Raw genomic sequence first — 13978 nt, forward strand, 5'->3', positions numbered from 1 at the left:
AAGACACTGTAGCATTTTGATGCAAAGTAGTTTTCCATTAGTCTTTTTGTGGTAATTGTTCTTGTCCAGTTTTACAAACAGAAGTTACACTTTCAGATAGCCAAAGAGAAAAAGAAAGAAACAGCAATGCTGAAATTCTTTATCATATGGACAGTGATTCGCTGAGCAAAATGTACCTGATTTTTCTATGTTGTATCCATCACAAATCCTGGAGGATAATGCTAATGCTTCAGTGGGAAAGTCCTAATAGAGGAAAGCTGCTGTAGGAATTGAGCACATTCTGCTAGAGCTTACTGGTCAGAGTTAGAAAACCTTGTGTTTGTGAGAACTGGACTGGCACACGAACAAACCCAGGAACCTAGGACCGGGCCAGGGTGGGACAGGCAAACAGCCAGGGAAAATCTCCGGGGGGCTACAGGAGGAAGGGAGGAAAAAACTAGCCTGGGGGGTAGCGAGGAGGCCCCCCACCCAAAAGCAACTGAGGGAGGGGGGCCAAGTCCAAAAAAAGAGGGGGGGAGTGCACCCACGAGCGCTTGTGGGGCTCACTCCAGTCCTTGTTCGCTGCTGGAAACAGTCCCGGATGGTGGTGGGCGAAGAAGCAAGCAGCCCCGTTGAGGGGCGAGCAGCAGGTGTTGAGGGTCAGCTGGGTTGGTGGAGGAGGCGGTGGCAAAAAGGGGTTGTGGTGGTGGTGAAGGAAGATGTGTCAGGGGCAGCAGGATTGAGGGAGGGCTCCACGCCTCTCCCCATACCCCCCACAGCAGCAAAAAGCTACCACCACCCCAGGAGCACAGCTGTTGAAGTCACTCAGTCCAATAGCCGACCCCCTCCACAATGCCTCGCAGCGGCCTTCCCCCTCCTCAATGAGGCAACAAGCTTAGGAGGAGCACCAAGCAGGTGGCGGCCGGCCAGGTGAGGACCAGGCAGAAGAGCTGACTACGGTGGTGATGGTGGTGATGGGGTCCTCACTTCTCCTCCCTCCACAGGGGTGAGGATGAGGGGGCAGGCTGGCATGCCCTCCCTCCCCACAGCAGCAAGAGTGGCAGCAGCTCCAGAAGGGATCCTAGCCAGCAGCGGCCCTCCAGGGAGGGAGGCAGAGAGCTCCACCAGGAGCAGCAGCCCAGGGAGGGAGAGAGCTCCAGCCAGCAGGGCAACCCTAACAGACTGACCTCTCCATCCAGTAGCGGGGTGGTTCCCCACTCCAGCCCTGTCAGGGCTGAGGCCGGCCCAGGGAGAGGGCTGGAGCTATGGGGAAAAGCCCAGGCTCCATCAGGCCCAGTTGGCCCCTCTAAGAGGCTGTGAGCCAGGAGCCCAGTCAGTCTCCCTCTGCCTGTAGAGGGAGAAGGGTCTCGCTGCAAGGTGCCGAGCAGGACACCCGGATTGGAGCAGGGCTGAGGAAGGGCCAGAGAAGCTGGGAGCTCTGACCTGGAAAGCCTCAGGCTGCAGGCCAAATAGGTGCAGAGTTGCAGAGGGGTAGCCCATGGATAGGCGGAAGCAGCAGGTCGAAAACTCCCCTGCTGGTGCTGAGTGACATATACACTGCAGTCTGCCCCCACAAAAAGGGTTAAGTAGGGACTGGCAGTAGCAGATTTATTAGGGGGTTAGAGGAGTAAACTTAAAACGGTTTTTTTGGCCTCTTATACATATTATAAGAATTGAAAGCGTGGTCAAGCAATTGACTACACAATTGATCAACAACCGGTATGAATCACTCCTTCCTCGCAAAAAGAGAACGGGAGTACTTGTGGCACCTTAGAGACTAATGTATTTATTTTGCGGATACAGACTAACACAGCTGCTAAAGTGAATCCTTCTTCTCATGTTCAGTATTTAGACACAATGGAGGCACCCACAAAAATAATTCTCCTGGGCAAAAAAGCCAGTGAATTTTATAAGACTCCATCGTTAACGTAATTAATGGAAAATCTTTGTTTTCTTCTTCTCATTGTGCTCCGAAGAAAGATTCTGGAAACGTTTAATGCTAATTCAAAACTGCTAGAATCTGAAGACAACCAGCAATATTACTTCTCAAATTCAGTTAAAAGAAGCCAAATGTTCTGAAAGTAAATTATCAGGAAAATGGGGAAGAGAGATCAAGTAAGTCTGAAGAGAAGTGCTTGAGAAAGGCAAAGGGCAGGGGATCAGCTCATATTGTGGCAGACCAGGGAGCAGAGCAGACCTGCTACAGGCAGGTGCAGGGGAGAGGATCGGAGGGAAGGCAGAATCTGCCCCTGAACAACGGCCCAAAGATCCCTCCCTGAGGGAAGGGAGGGCCTGCTGCAGGGACACCCCGGGAGGGAAGCAGTCGTCTCTCACATGAATGCTGGACTTGACTGATCCCCTTTATTTGCTCTTGGGGCTACCCCAGCAGGGGAGAGCCCTGGGACTGAGCTGGCCCTGGGAGGTTGGGCCACGTCACAGGAAGAGGCAGTTGCTGCCTGAGAAGAAAGGAGTGAGAGCTTGTTACATGCCACCGCCAGAAGGTTCCTTGGGGTGAGCAGACACCCGTCCTGCTGCTTTACCCCAGACGGACACCTTGGGACCTTCGCAGGGAGGTGGTAGGAAGAGGCCCAGGTAGGCAGCAGGTATAATAGGCCAGGGGAGGCTAAACCTCCCTCAGCTGTGCAGCCCCCAACCTGCCGCCTTTGGGAGAGGGGACATCTAGGCCCTGGCCTGCGCTCCACCCCGATGCCCCCTCCCGCTTTTTCCCCATGGCCCCATCCACACTCCACCTCCTCTTATCCCTGCTCCGCCCCCTGCCGAGGCCCCCTTTGCTTAACGCTGAATCCCTCCGTTCCCCACGGTGTTGGCTCTAGTCTGGACTCCCTCCTCTCTACCACCCCCTCCTCCGTGGCCCCACTACCCACAGATCACCGAGTCCCTCCTGTCCTCCATCCCCTTCCCCCATTCCCCCCACACCTGCCATTGGCTGAATCCTTCCTCTCCTCCACTCCCTGCTTACTGCTCACTGAATCCCTCCTCTCCTCCACTCTCCTTTCCCCAGGGACCTTTGCCCACCGCCTGCTGAGTCCTCTTCCCCTACAGACCGATCTCCCCGCCCCTGAGGCCCCTACACCTGCTGTTAGCCAGTGAAAAACAGAACCACGTTTCAAAATGGGCCCTGGCCTCCTGACCCTCCATATTCCAGCCCCCTTACTGAGTTGCACCAGTATCTCAAGGCATCACAGCAGGAGGAGTCACTCAGCTGGGCCAGGTATAGGAGCCAGACATCAACCAAAGACCAGAGGCATGGATATGCCATCAGTGATTAAGTGGTGCAAAGTCCAAAGAGGGAGAGAAAATGAATTGGGGACACTAGAATCAGCAAAGTTTTGTCACGATCTTTCTCATTTACATTGAAATATTACCAGATACTTCAATTTAAGAGTACAGTGAACTGGCAGATACAGTTTTCTGCTTTCCTTGCAGACAGTTTTCCAGTTTTTTTCAGAGAATCTGCGGGCACTGAAAATGGAGTAAGAGAATTGAAAAATATAGGAAAAACTTTCAGAAAACATATACAATCTGCCATATACAAGCAGTGTTCTGAAAAGTGGCACTGAAAAAAAAAACAGTTAAAAGAAGTTGGCTCCATAGTGGCAGAGTTGTCAAATTCTCAAATGCTGGCATCACATGAAAACAGTGGCTATGCTGCTAGAATCATCAATGCTTTACCTGGCTAAGCAAGGATTTGCAATGCAGGGACAGGAAGAGAGAGAAAACTCTGCAAAACATGGAAAGTTTGTAGAATTATGCAATTTGATTTCGAGTATGATAAAGCATTTGCAAAAAAAACCCAACAAGAAACAAACAAAAAAACCTTGCGTGATTATTTGAGTCTTACAAGCCACTCAGTTCAAAACAAGCTTTTATGAGTTGCTGCTGCTATTATGAAAAGCACAATCATTCAGGAGAATGGGTCTTGTTGATGCAGCACTCAGTTTTAAACATGAAGAAATGACAGTGTGCATGAGACTGAAAACTGGGAAATAAAGGAAGGATCTCTAGCATTTGTTGATTCCTCTGAGCAAGGGGATGCTGGCACTATCTATCGCAACATTAAGCTGTTATTACAAGTATCGAGGACTGCAAACTTGCCGGTCGCAGCAGAGTGTTATGAAGGCGTGGCTGTCGTGGCAGGTCATGTAAGTGGAGAACAGCAAAAATGGTGCAAGATCACACCACTGCTATATATACTCACTGCATAGTTCATAAATTGTATTAGGTTTTTGTTGAAGCCTGCAAAGTAAACTGGAAAGCAGCAGGATGTTTTTTACAATCTAGATGGCTTGCTTATCATCTTGCCACAGCCTGGCGTACACCAGGCTTACTTAGAGGGCCAGAAAACACTTGGAGTGAAATGGAATTGTCTAATTTATGTGACCCAAGATGGGCATGCAGATGGAAAAAGGCATCTGTTGTAAAAAACGCCGGAGAATGCTCCTCAGCAGTTTGTTGGGACTGTCAGAGCCACCCTACTGAAGATTTATTGAAGCGTTCAGTTTGGTGAAGAATGGGCAGAAAATTGATTTTGTGTGTTCTTAGTATGATTCACATAGCACGCAAAGTTCTGCAGACACAAGAGACGATATTTGTCCTCCCCTATTCCTACCAACTCTGTCAGTTCTATTCATCCTCCAACCGGGCTGTCAGCCTCCATCTTCTCAGTCAGCAGTTTCCCCAGTTTCTTCACCAAAGTGTTTCCTGTCCCTCCCCAGTATGACCAGAAAGGCAGATATTGGAATAATTTCCTGAGGGAGTTTATTAAGGTTTTGCACAACTAAGTTTCCACACCATATTTCCTTTATTAGTTCAAAGGGAACTTGGTGTTGATTACATCCAAAATACAGTTATAAGGAAGGGCAGACTTTGTATTATAGCTTGCAACAATACAGTTATATGTTTAAGCAGGGTCTCAATAACAATGAGGGCTATGGTGCAACCCTGCGGACTAACAGATTTATTTGGGCATAAGCTTTTGTGGGGTAAAAAATTCCATTTCAATGAAAGCTTATGCTTAAAGCTTAAAGCTTCATGGTCTCAATGAAAGCTTCCTGGCAGCTAGGTGGGAGGGGGAGAGACTTTGAGTATTGTAACAAAGCTTTGACCTTGTTTCTATGGGTCCCATGCTTCCTGGCAGATTTTGCTAGCCTCAGAGGCTCACTGTGACCCTCCATATAGCCCTTCTCTCTGTAGAGGCAAGGGTGACAGTCTACTGAGATATTTTCATCTTAAGCCAGCAAGGGAGGTGAGGAGAAGCTAGTCTCCCTTGCAGAGCCTCCGTTGTCTGCCAGTCTCACTGATTAATTTGCGGGGGAAGAGGGGATGCTGGGCCCTCTACTCCGGGTTCCAGCCCAGAGACCCTAATAGTGTCAGCTATGGTGGCTGACTTGTGGAAACAGGACACATACATCCGATGAAGTGAGCTGTAGCTCATGAAAGCTTATGCTCAAATAAATTTGTTAGTCTCTAAGGTGCCACAAGTACTCCTTTTCTTCATACAATTCCCTGGGCCACTTTCCCACAGCAGCCCCCACTTCCTCAATATCTTCTTCATACATACCTCAATGTTTCCTTCCTTGTGCCCGATATGGTTTGTACTGCTCAGTTTCTGCAGCAGCATGGTTTCCTCTTACAGTTCCTGATACGTGCCCCCACATGACTAACTGGCAGGCTTTTAATTAGTTTCAGCCTGTCCCTGATTGATGTCAGGTGTTCCAATCAACCTAGTTGTCCTCCCTGCCTTCTTGAAAGCTCTGAATTGGCCCCAGATGTCTTAAATCACCTGGAGCAGCTGCCATTTTCTTCTGCTTGTAACAGGGATTTGTTTAACTTTTGGCTAATATATCTGTCTCATTGAAATAAGGTGTTTTTGGGCTGTTAGGATACAATCCTGTCCTGATAGTGCCTATCGCCTCCAGAAAGGGAAGTGCCTAGAAGATGTAAAAGGAAACTCAGTTTGATAGCATCCTGTCTGGCAAGAACTCACTTATCAAGAGCTGGGATGTGAAATCCTCACTTCGGTATTGTTTTGTCATTATAGTTCCCACTTTGCTATTGTTTGTCTGCATAATCTCTGTCTGGTTCTGTGATTGTTTCTAGTCTGCTGTATAATTAATTTTGCTGGGTGTAAACTAATTAAGATGGTGGGATATAATTGGTTACATAATCATGTTACAATACGTTAAGATTGGTTAGTTAAATTTCAGGAAAATGATTGGTTAAAGTAAAGCTAAGCAGAACTCAAGTTTTACTTTATAGTCTGCAGTCAATCCGGAAGTGGGTGTGTGTGTGCGGGGGCGGGAAATGGGAACAGGGAATGGGAGAGGGGAAATTGGAATCATTTTTTGCTAAGGGGGGGAATGGGAACAGGGACACAGGTGTAAGACTCTGTGGTGTCAGAGCTGGGAAGGGGGACACTAAGGAAGGAAACTGGAATCATGCTTGCTTGAAGTTCACACGAATAAACATCAAATTGTTTGCACCTTTGGACTCAGAGTATTGTTGCTCTCTGTTCATGCGAGAAGGACCAGGGAAGTAAGTGGGTGAAGGAATAAGCCCCCTAACACAATCCTCTAATTTATTTAGGGCCCTCTGTATCCTATCTCTACCCTCCAGCATATCTACCTCTCCTCCTAGTTTAGTGTCATCTGCAAACTTGCTGAGGGTGCAATCCACACCATCCTCCAGATCATTTATGAAGATATTGAACAAAACTGGCCTGCGGACTGACCCTTGGGACACTCCACTTGATACCGGCTGCCAACTAGACATGGAGCCATTGATCACTACTCGTTGAGCCCCACAATCTAAACAACTTTCTATCCACCTTATAGTCCATTCATCCAGCCCATACTTCTTTAACTTGCTGGCAAGAATACTGTGGGAGACTGTGTCAAAAGCTTTGCTAAAGTCAAGGAAAAACACATCCACTGCTTTCCCCTCAGCCACAGAGCCAGTTATCTCATCATAGAAGGCAATTAGATCAGTCAGGCATGACTTGCCCTTGGTGAATCCATGCTGACTGTTCCTGATCACTTTCCTCTCCTCCTAGTGCTTCAGAATTGATTCCTTGAGGACCTGCTCCATGATTTTTCCAGGAACTGAGGTGAGGCTGACTGGCCTGTAGTTCCCAGGATCCTCCTTTTCCCCTTTTTTAAAGATGGGCACTACATTAGCTTTTTCCAGTCGTCCGGGAATTCCCTGATTGCCATAGGTTTTCAAAGATAATGGCCAGGCACAGAAGGAAGTAGAAGTCAAGACAAACAAACAAAGAAACATAAAAAAAAAACTACCAAAATCTTTTATCTGTTGGAAGCTGTGAGAACTTGCTTGTTTGCAATCACTGTGCTGGCTTGTTGGCACTGACTGTGAAACCTGAAACTAAAACCCTGGCTACACTTACAGGGCCACTGGAAACTTTTGAGGAGAATGTAGTGCAGTGTAATGTGTATATTGAGTGTTTTGAGTTTTTTTGTTCTTGCAAATGTCATTACAGCAGAGAAGAAGGTGCCAATATTTTAAAGTGTTATAGGGGCTAAAAGCTACTCCCTGCTACTCAGCTTACTACACGCTGTAGCCTGAGACCAAATTTTACAGTGACATTGCGGAAATCCTGGGGTCCCATTTTTCCCCCAGACCACTGGTAATTGCTGAAAGATATAGGATCCACCGAAGAGACCAAAAAGAAGAGGAAAGAGTTGTACAATTTGTAGCAACTGTAAACAGGCTAGCGGAACACTGTGAATTAAAGGAGATGTTAAATGATGCCCTAGATGACAGGTTAGTGTGTGGCCTCTACAGTGAAGCCATATGGAAGCGCCTTTGGACAGAGGCTCAGCTTACCTTACCGAAGGCTGTTGAGATTGCAGTCTCCCTGGCACTGGCTGCAAAGGAGGTGCAATACATCGGTGCATCCCCTAGGGTGCATAAAGTGTCACAAGAACCTACCCACAAAACTGGGGAGTCAGGAATGTTGCCGCTGTGGTAAGCCGGGTCACCAGGCCTCAGCATGCTGGTGTCAGGTCCTGGTGTGTTGACACTGTGGCAAAAAGGGACACATTGTGTGTGCCTGTAAAGAAAAGAAAGAGGCCTGTGGTCTGGCCGACCAAAAAGGGGAACCTGCAAACCCTAGAGCAGAACCAGGAGGACCAAGGTGACACCTCTTCGCAAGAAGACGTGCCACTCCATGTTTTGTCTTTGTCAGTGGGCTCACATGAATACTGGGTAAGCTCCTTTTTGGATATCAAACCTTAGACGCATGGAACTGGACACAGGTGCAGCCGTCTCGCTGGTCTCCGAGACTGTGTCTAAAGACAAGCGACAGCATCTTCCGTTTAAGGCAATAAAAATTGTCCTGAAGATGTATACGGGAGAAGCTCTGCCCATGTTGGGCACAACATGTTAAGGTGGAGCTGAATGGACAGGCTGCTCAATTGCCACTGTTTGTGGTGAGAGGTAATTACCCAGCCTTAATGGGTAGGTCCTGGCTTGGGAAGATTCAGCTGAACTGGGCAGAAGTTCACCGAATGACTAAGAAGAAACCGGACTGACCGCTATACTAAAAAAACATGCTGCTATTTTTGGAGAGGATTTGGGAAGTATGAAGGGAATCACTGTGACACTGAACATTAAAGCTGACAGTCAACCAAAATATCTGAAAGCCTGAACTGTGCCATATGCCATCAGGCCCAAAGTTGAAGTAGACTTAGAGTGCCCAGTCACCAATGTAGTCCTAATACCAGTTACCCATAGTTCATGGGCCACTCCTATCTTTCCAATAGTGAAGAAAGATGGCTCCCTCTGTATTTGTGGTGATTTTTAAGGTCACTGTCCACACAGTGTTGTGTGCAGAGCAATTCCCGCTTCCCCACATCGATGACCTCTTCGTGGGCGTGGCTGCAGGACAAAAGGTCAGTAAGATTGATCTGAATCAAGCGTATTTACAGATGCATATTGATGAAAAGTCCCAAGAGCTGTTGACTATTGTGACTCATCAGGGGCTTTATCGATACTGTCGCCTACCCTTAACGTCTGCTCCCGTCCTTTTCCAGAGGGCTATGAACCAGATCTTGTGTGGCTTGCCAGGAGTTCAGTGCTATCTGGATGACGTCCTGGTCACTGGAAGGAATGAAGAGGATCAATTAAAGAATTTAGAGGCTACCCTGCAAAGCCTGGAAGAGTATGGCCTATGAGACCACAAAGACAAGTGTGAATTCTTCCAGCCCTCTGTTGAATATTTGGGACACATCATTGATGCTGCGGGTCTTCATAAGGCCCCTGCAAAAGTTAAGGCCATTTTGGAGGCTCCCCCATCTCGAAATGTTATCCAGCTGCACTTGTTTCTAGGACTATTGATCTATTATGGAAAGTTCATCACACAGTTACCACACTGCTAAAACCACATCACAAACTCCTTGGGCAGAACAAGATCTGGAAGTGGATTGAAGCCTGTAATGTTGCATTTAACAATGCTAAATATACATTGATAAATTCTGAAGTTCTAACGCACTTTGATCCATCCTTACCCCTACAATTGGCCTGTGATGCCTCCCCTTATGGAGTGAGTAGAGTTGTGTCACACATTATGCCTTCGGGAGAAGAGAGACCTATTGCTTTTGCTTCATGCACTCTAAGCAAAACAAAAACTAACTATGCCCAAATCGAAGGTGAGGCATTAGGAATCATTTTTGGATTTCAGAAGTTTCATCAGTACCTGTTTGAGCGGAAGTTTACTCACCTTACCGACCATCACCCTCTGACGTCAATTTTTGGACCCTACACAGGTATTCCCCCATTAGCTGCTAGTCGTATGCAATGTTGGGCATTGTTACTTTCAGCGCACAGATATGAAATCAAATATTTGAAATCCACTCCGCTCTGCAATGGAGATGGTCTCTCAAGGTTGCCTTTGCCAGTCAAACATCAAGATACTTCCCAAAAGGAAATCTTGTACTTTGAACACATAGAGAATACATCCATGACTGCTACTCAGATAAAGAAGGCAACTCGCGTTGACCCAGTATGGTCCCAAGTTATGGACCTGGTGATGCATGGAAAATTTGACGAACCTCTCCGATCTCACCCGACTTTCTAACCTACATGTCCAGTAGGACGGAGTTATCAATCCAATCTGGTTGTTTGTTGTGGGGGAGATGTGTTGTTGTCCCAACACCACTGAGATCACATAGGTTAGAACAGCTACATTCTGGTCGCTGTGGAATAGTGTGCATGAAGGAAATTGCACAAAGCTATATCTGATGGCCTGGATTGGACAGTGCTATTGAAGAGAAAACAAGAGCTTGTATGTCATTTCAGGGTTTCAGGAATCCACCCCAGTGGGCACCCCTACACCCATGGGACTGGCCTAAAAAACCCATGGCAACGAATTCATGTTGACTTTGCTGTCCGCCTTGAAGGAAGCATGTTCTTGGTGGTGGTAGATGGCCATTCTAAATAGCCAGAAGTCTCTATAATGCAGTCCACTACTGCAGAGAGTACTATCCAAAAACTACGGGGACTCTTTAGTCGTTTCGGTCTGCCAGAACAACTTGTGAGCGACAACGGACTGCAGTTCGTCTCTCAGGAGTTTCAAAATTTTATGAAGGCAAATGGGATACACCACATCACTTCAGCACCATATCATCCATCCACCAATGGATTAGCTGAAAGATTTGTGCAGACAATGAAACAAGCTTTGAAATCAGCAAGGGGACAACACTCCAATGGCTGGATCTTTAGCTAGGGTGAACCCACGGTTATGGGGCCAAATAATTCCCGGGGGTTAGCCAGGAATGGAGGCAGTCTACTCTCCTTCTCTACTTTAGTGTTTATTTTATGTAGGGGATGTTCTTATTAAGGGGGGAGGAATATGCTGTGTATTTGGTTGTCGTGATAATATCACCTTGTTGTTGCAATGGCAACTGAGGTAGATTATTAGGGGATAGCCCAGCCAGTTTGGGCAGGTTTGGTTAGTTCAGCGTGTGAAAAATAAATGGCTGCTTTCATGGTTCACAGCTCTCCGTGTCTCAAGTGATTACTCCCTAAACTGCTGCCCTCAAGGATACAACATGGCTGAGTGCTACTTCTGTGGCCTCTGCCCAGTTCTGCCTTCAGGGCTCCCTCTCTGGGCCTTTTTTATTACGGCTGCTGCTGCTCTGCCTCCTGCTCAGCTTGAGGTGCTGCATCAGGTTTGCCAGATTTTACTGCTTTAATAGCCCCAAATCACTTAAAAACTATCCTAAAACTAGCCCAATCTCTTTCTGGAAACAAAGGGTTTTTTTAATAAAGGCATTGGTCTATACATCACGTAACAAATGAAACCTTTTGTTAAATGCCTAGCACAGAACTGACTTAAGAAAAGAAAAGAAAAGAAAAGAAAAGAAAAGAAAAGAAAAGAAAAGAAAAGAAAAGAAAAGAAAAGAAAAGAAAGCTGCATACCCAGAAGGAGTTTTTCCACATAACTTACAAATCTATGAGATGACAATCAAATTCAAAACCAAACCCCTAGAACTGGTCCTTGAACCCTGATTGATGGGTGGCAGGTATTTTAAAGAAAAAATAGCAAATTATGTTGTTAAAAATTGCCTTGCCTCAAAGGAGCCCCAAACTTACGTTTTGTAAAAACAGGAATCGCATTATTAGATTATTGATTTCTAATTGCATTCAAGGATGGTAGTCAATGTCCATATTGTCAGTTGCATTATTTTGTTACTGTTAGTCCCTAAAAGGCAACATTTCCTCCTCGGTGTCTTCACTGGAAGTAGAATACTTCTGCTTCTACTCATACATATCAGCAGGAACCAGTGCAATCATTCTTTCCTTGGTGCAAACTCTTGACATTAGATTTTCTATCATTGTATATATGCAAAAATGAGACGTCAGCCACTCTAGGTTGTGAAAGTCTCAGGAATGCAAGCGATTCGATCACCTGGACATATAGTGGCAATCTCTGTTTCATCTGTTTCACAAACTCCCCTCAAATTCAGAGTCATATGGTCCAGTTCTCAGAAACACATAGTTTCACAACTCTCATCATGAAGCTCGAGTAGAATGTCGTCAATTCCTGCAGCAGCTTTCCTGTATTAAAAATTTCCAACCGTAAGTTTTAATTTATTCTCCAGGCTTCAAGAAGGAGCGGACATAGAAAAATCAGGTATATTTCAGCACTGTACTTATTTTCTTCTCTTTGGCTATCAGAAAGGTTGGATTCCGTTTGTCAAACGGAACAAGATACCGGTTCAAACAGGGTATAATGGAAAGCCAACTTGCTTCAGAAAACTGCTGTATCTTCTGTTGGTTTGAAAGTCATGGAAAGAACAAGTGGCAGGGTTTCTGGGGCTGAGAGCTGATAGATGACACTGAAAGAGATCAGGTGATGGCGAGAGAGAGAGAGAACTTAGCAGCAGAGAGATCAGTACTTGGTGATACAGTGATAAGAGGTTAGGTGTGAGGAGCTTCTCAGACTTGAACTTCCACAGTGCTGAGCTCAGCCAAAGTAGGACCGAGCACCCTTGAATAACAAGATATACTTTCACCATCTTGTCACGAAGGCTTAAAATCAGTGGCACTGGGCAATCACATTCTGCAAGTGTACTTCTGCAATTTCTCATGAAACTCTAAGGTTTTGTCCCCATAAATGATAGGATTGAACATGGGGAGGAGGAGGTAATATAGTTTGGTCAAGATGATGTGAACATGGGGAGCAATTCCCTGACCAAACTGGTATGTCACAGTGGAGAAGAGGAGGGACCGATAAGACATCTTCATCACACCGATGTGGGCTGTGCAAGTGCTGAAAGATTTCTGATGGGCTTTCTTGGAGGATACTCTGAGGACAGGCCTGATGAACAGACCATAGGACAGGACAATAAGTGTCAGGTCTAACATGATGATTACAAATGCTATTACCAAACCATACATCCTGTTGACTGTGATGTCCCCACACGACATCTTTGCCACAGCCATGTGGTCACAGTACTTGTGGGGGATAATGCGATTGGCACAGAATGGCAGCCTGCTCAGGAGCAGGGGCAGGGGCAGAAGGAAGAGAACAGCTCTTATCAAACCCACTAGCCCAAGCTTAGCTATTCGTGTATTGGTGACGACTTGGCATATCTCACAGGATTACATATGGTAACATATCGATCAAAGGCCACTGTCACAAGGACGGCTGAATGCATGACAGTACCCACATGAAGGAAGAACATCTGGGTGTGACAGCCTCCCACAGTAATACCTTTCAAATTGAAACAAAATATGCACATTACCTTTGGCACGACGGAAGTAGATGTGCCGATTTGTGTGAGTGCCAGCATGGAGAGCAGCAGATACATCGGCTTGGGCAGAGTCTGCTCCTTGTCTCTAACATAGAGAAGCGTGAAATTTCCCAACAGGCCCATAATTTTGAAAACAGAGAAAGGGTTGGAAATCCAGACGTAAGCAGCTTCCAGGTCAGGGATGCCCATTAGAAAGAATGCTGAAGGATCAATGTGTGTGACGTTGGAAACTGCCATGAGGTGGTTCATGTGTCGATCAGGGTCAGAAATGATCAAGGTGCCCCTGAAGGACAGAGTGGAGTGGAGGTGGGTGGAGATGCGGGTGTTACACAATTTATAACAAACTTTATGGAAAATCTTTTATACTTATTACCAATCTAAAAAGGGGGTGTTGAGCAGTGAGGGTGCAAGGTATGCAGATAGCACAAGATTATTTAGGACGTAGTCAAATCCAGAGAAGTCCTCAGAGAGAGCTAACCAAGCCAGATGAATGGGCAGCATAATGGCAGATGAACTTTAAAGTCTAAGAAAAACATTGGCATCCAGGAGGAGAGGGATGGGAAAGCATACAGAAAACACCATGCCCTGAGATCAGTCAGGCAATGTTTCACCCTCCTCTGGACTCCTCTGTGTAGGGCTGGGAACCATACTCACATGGAAATTGCAGAACTAGAGGGGTTGAGGAAAGGGCAATAAATAGGCTC

At 46.4% G+C, this 13978-nt stretch overlaps 1 protein-coding gene and 1 pseudogene across 1 annotated transcript; one reads left to right on the forward strand and one right to left on the reverse strand.

Annotated features, from left to right (window-relative positions):
* Positions 1–8257: 8257 nt before the first annotated feature.
* Positions 8258–10851, forward strand: LOC119845464 (annotated as a pseudogene).
* Positions 10852–12573: 1722 nt separating this feature from the next.
* Positions 12574–13523, reverse strand: LOC119845527 (olfactory receptor 52K2-like). The gene is made up of 2 exons (XM_038377928.1): positions 13266–13523; positions 12574–12975 (listed from the first exon to the last, which is right to left on the reverse strand). Exons 1-2 carry the CDS (start codon positions 13521–13523, stop codon positions 12574–12576), a joined length of 660 nt encoding a protein of 219 aa, XP_038233856.1.
* Between the last annotated feature and the right edge of the window lie 455 nt (positions 13524–13978).

The sequence above is a fragment of the Dermochelys coriacea genome, chromosome 1, assembly GCF_009764565.3.
Source record: "Dermochelys coriacea isolate rDerCor1 chromosome 1, rDerCor1.pri.v4, whole genome shotgun sequence".
Taxonomy (NCBI): Eukaryota; Metazoa; Chordata; order Testudines; family Dermochelyidae; genus Dermochelys; species Dermochelys coriacea.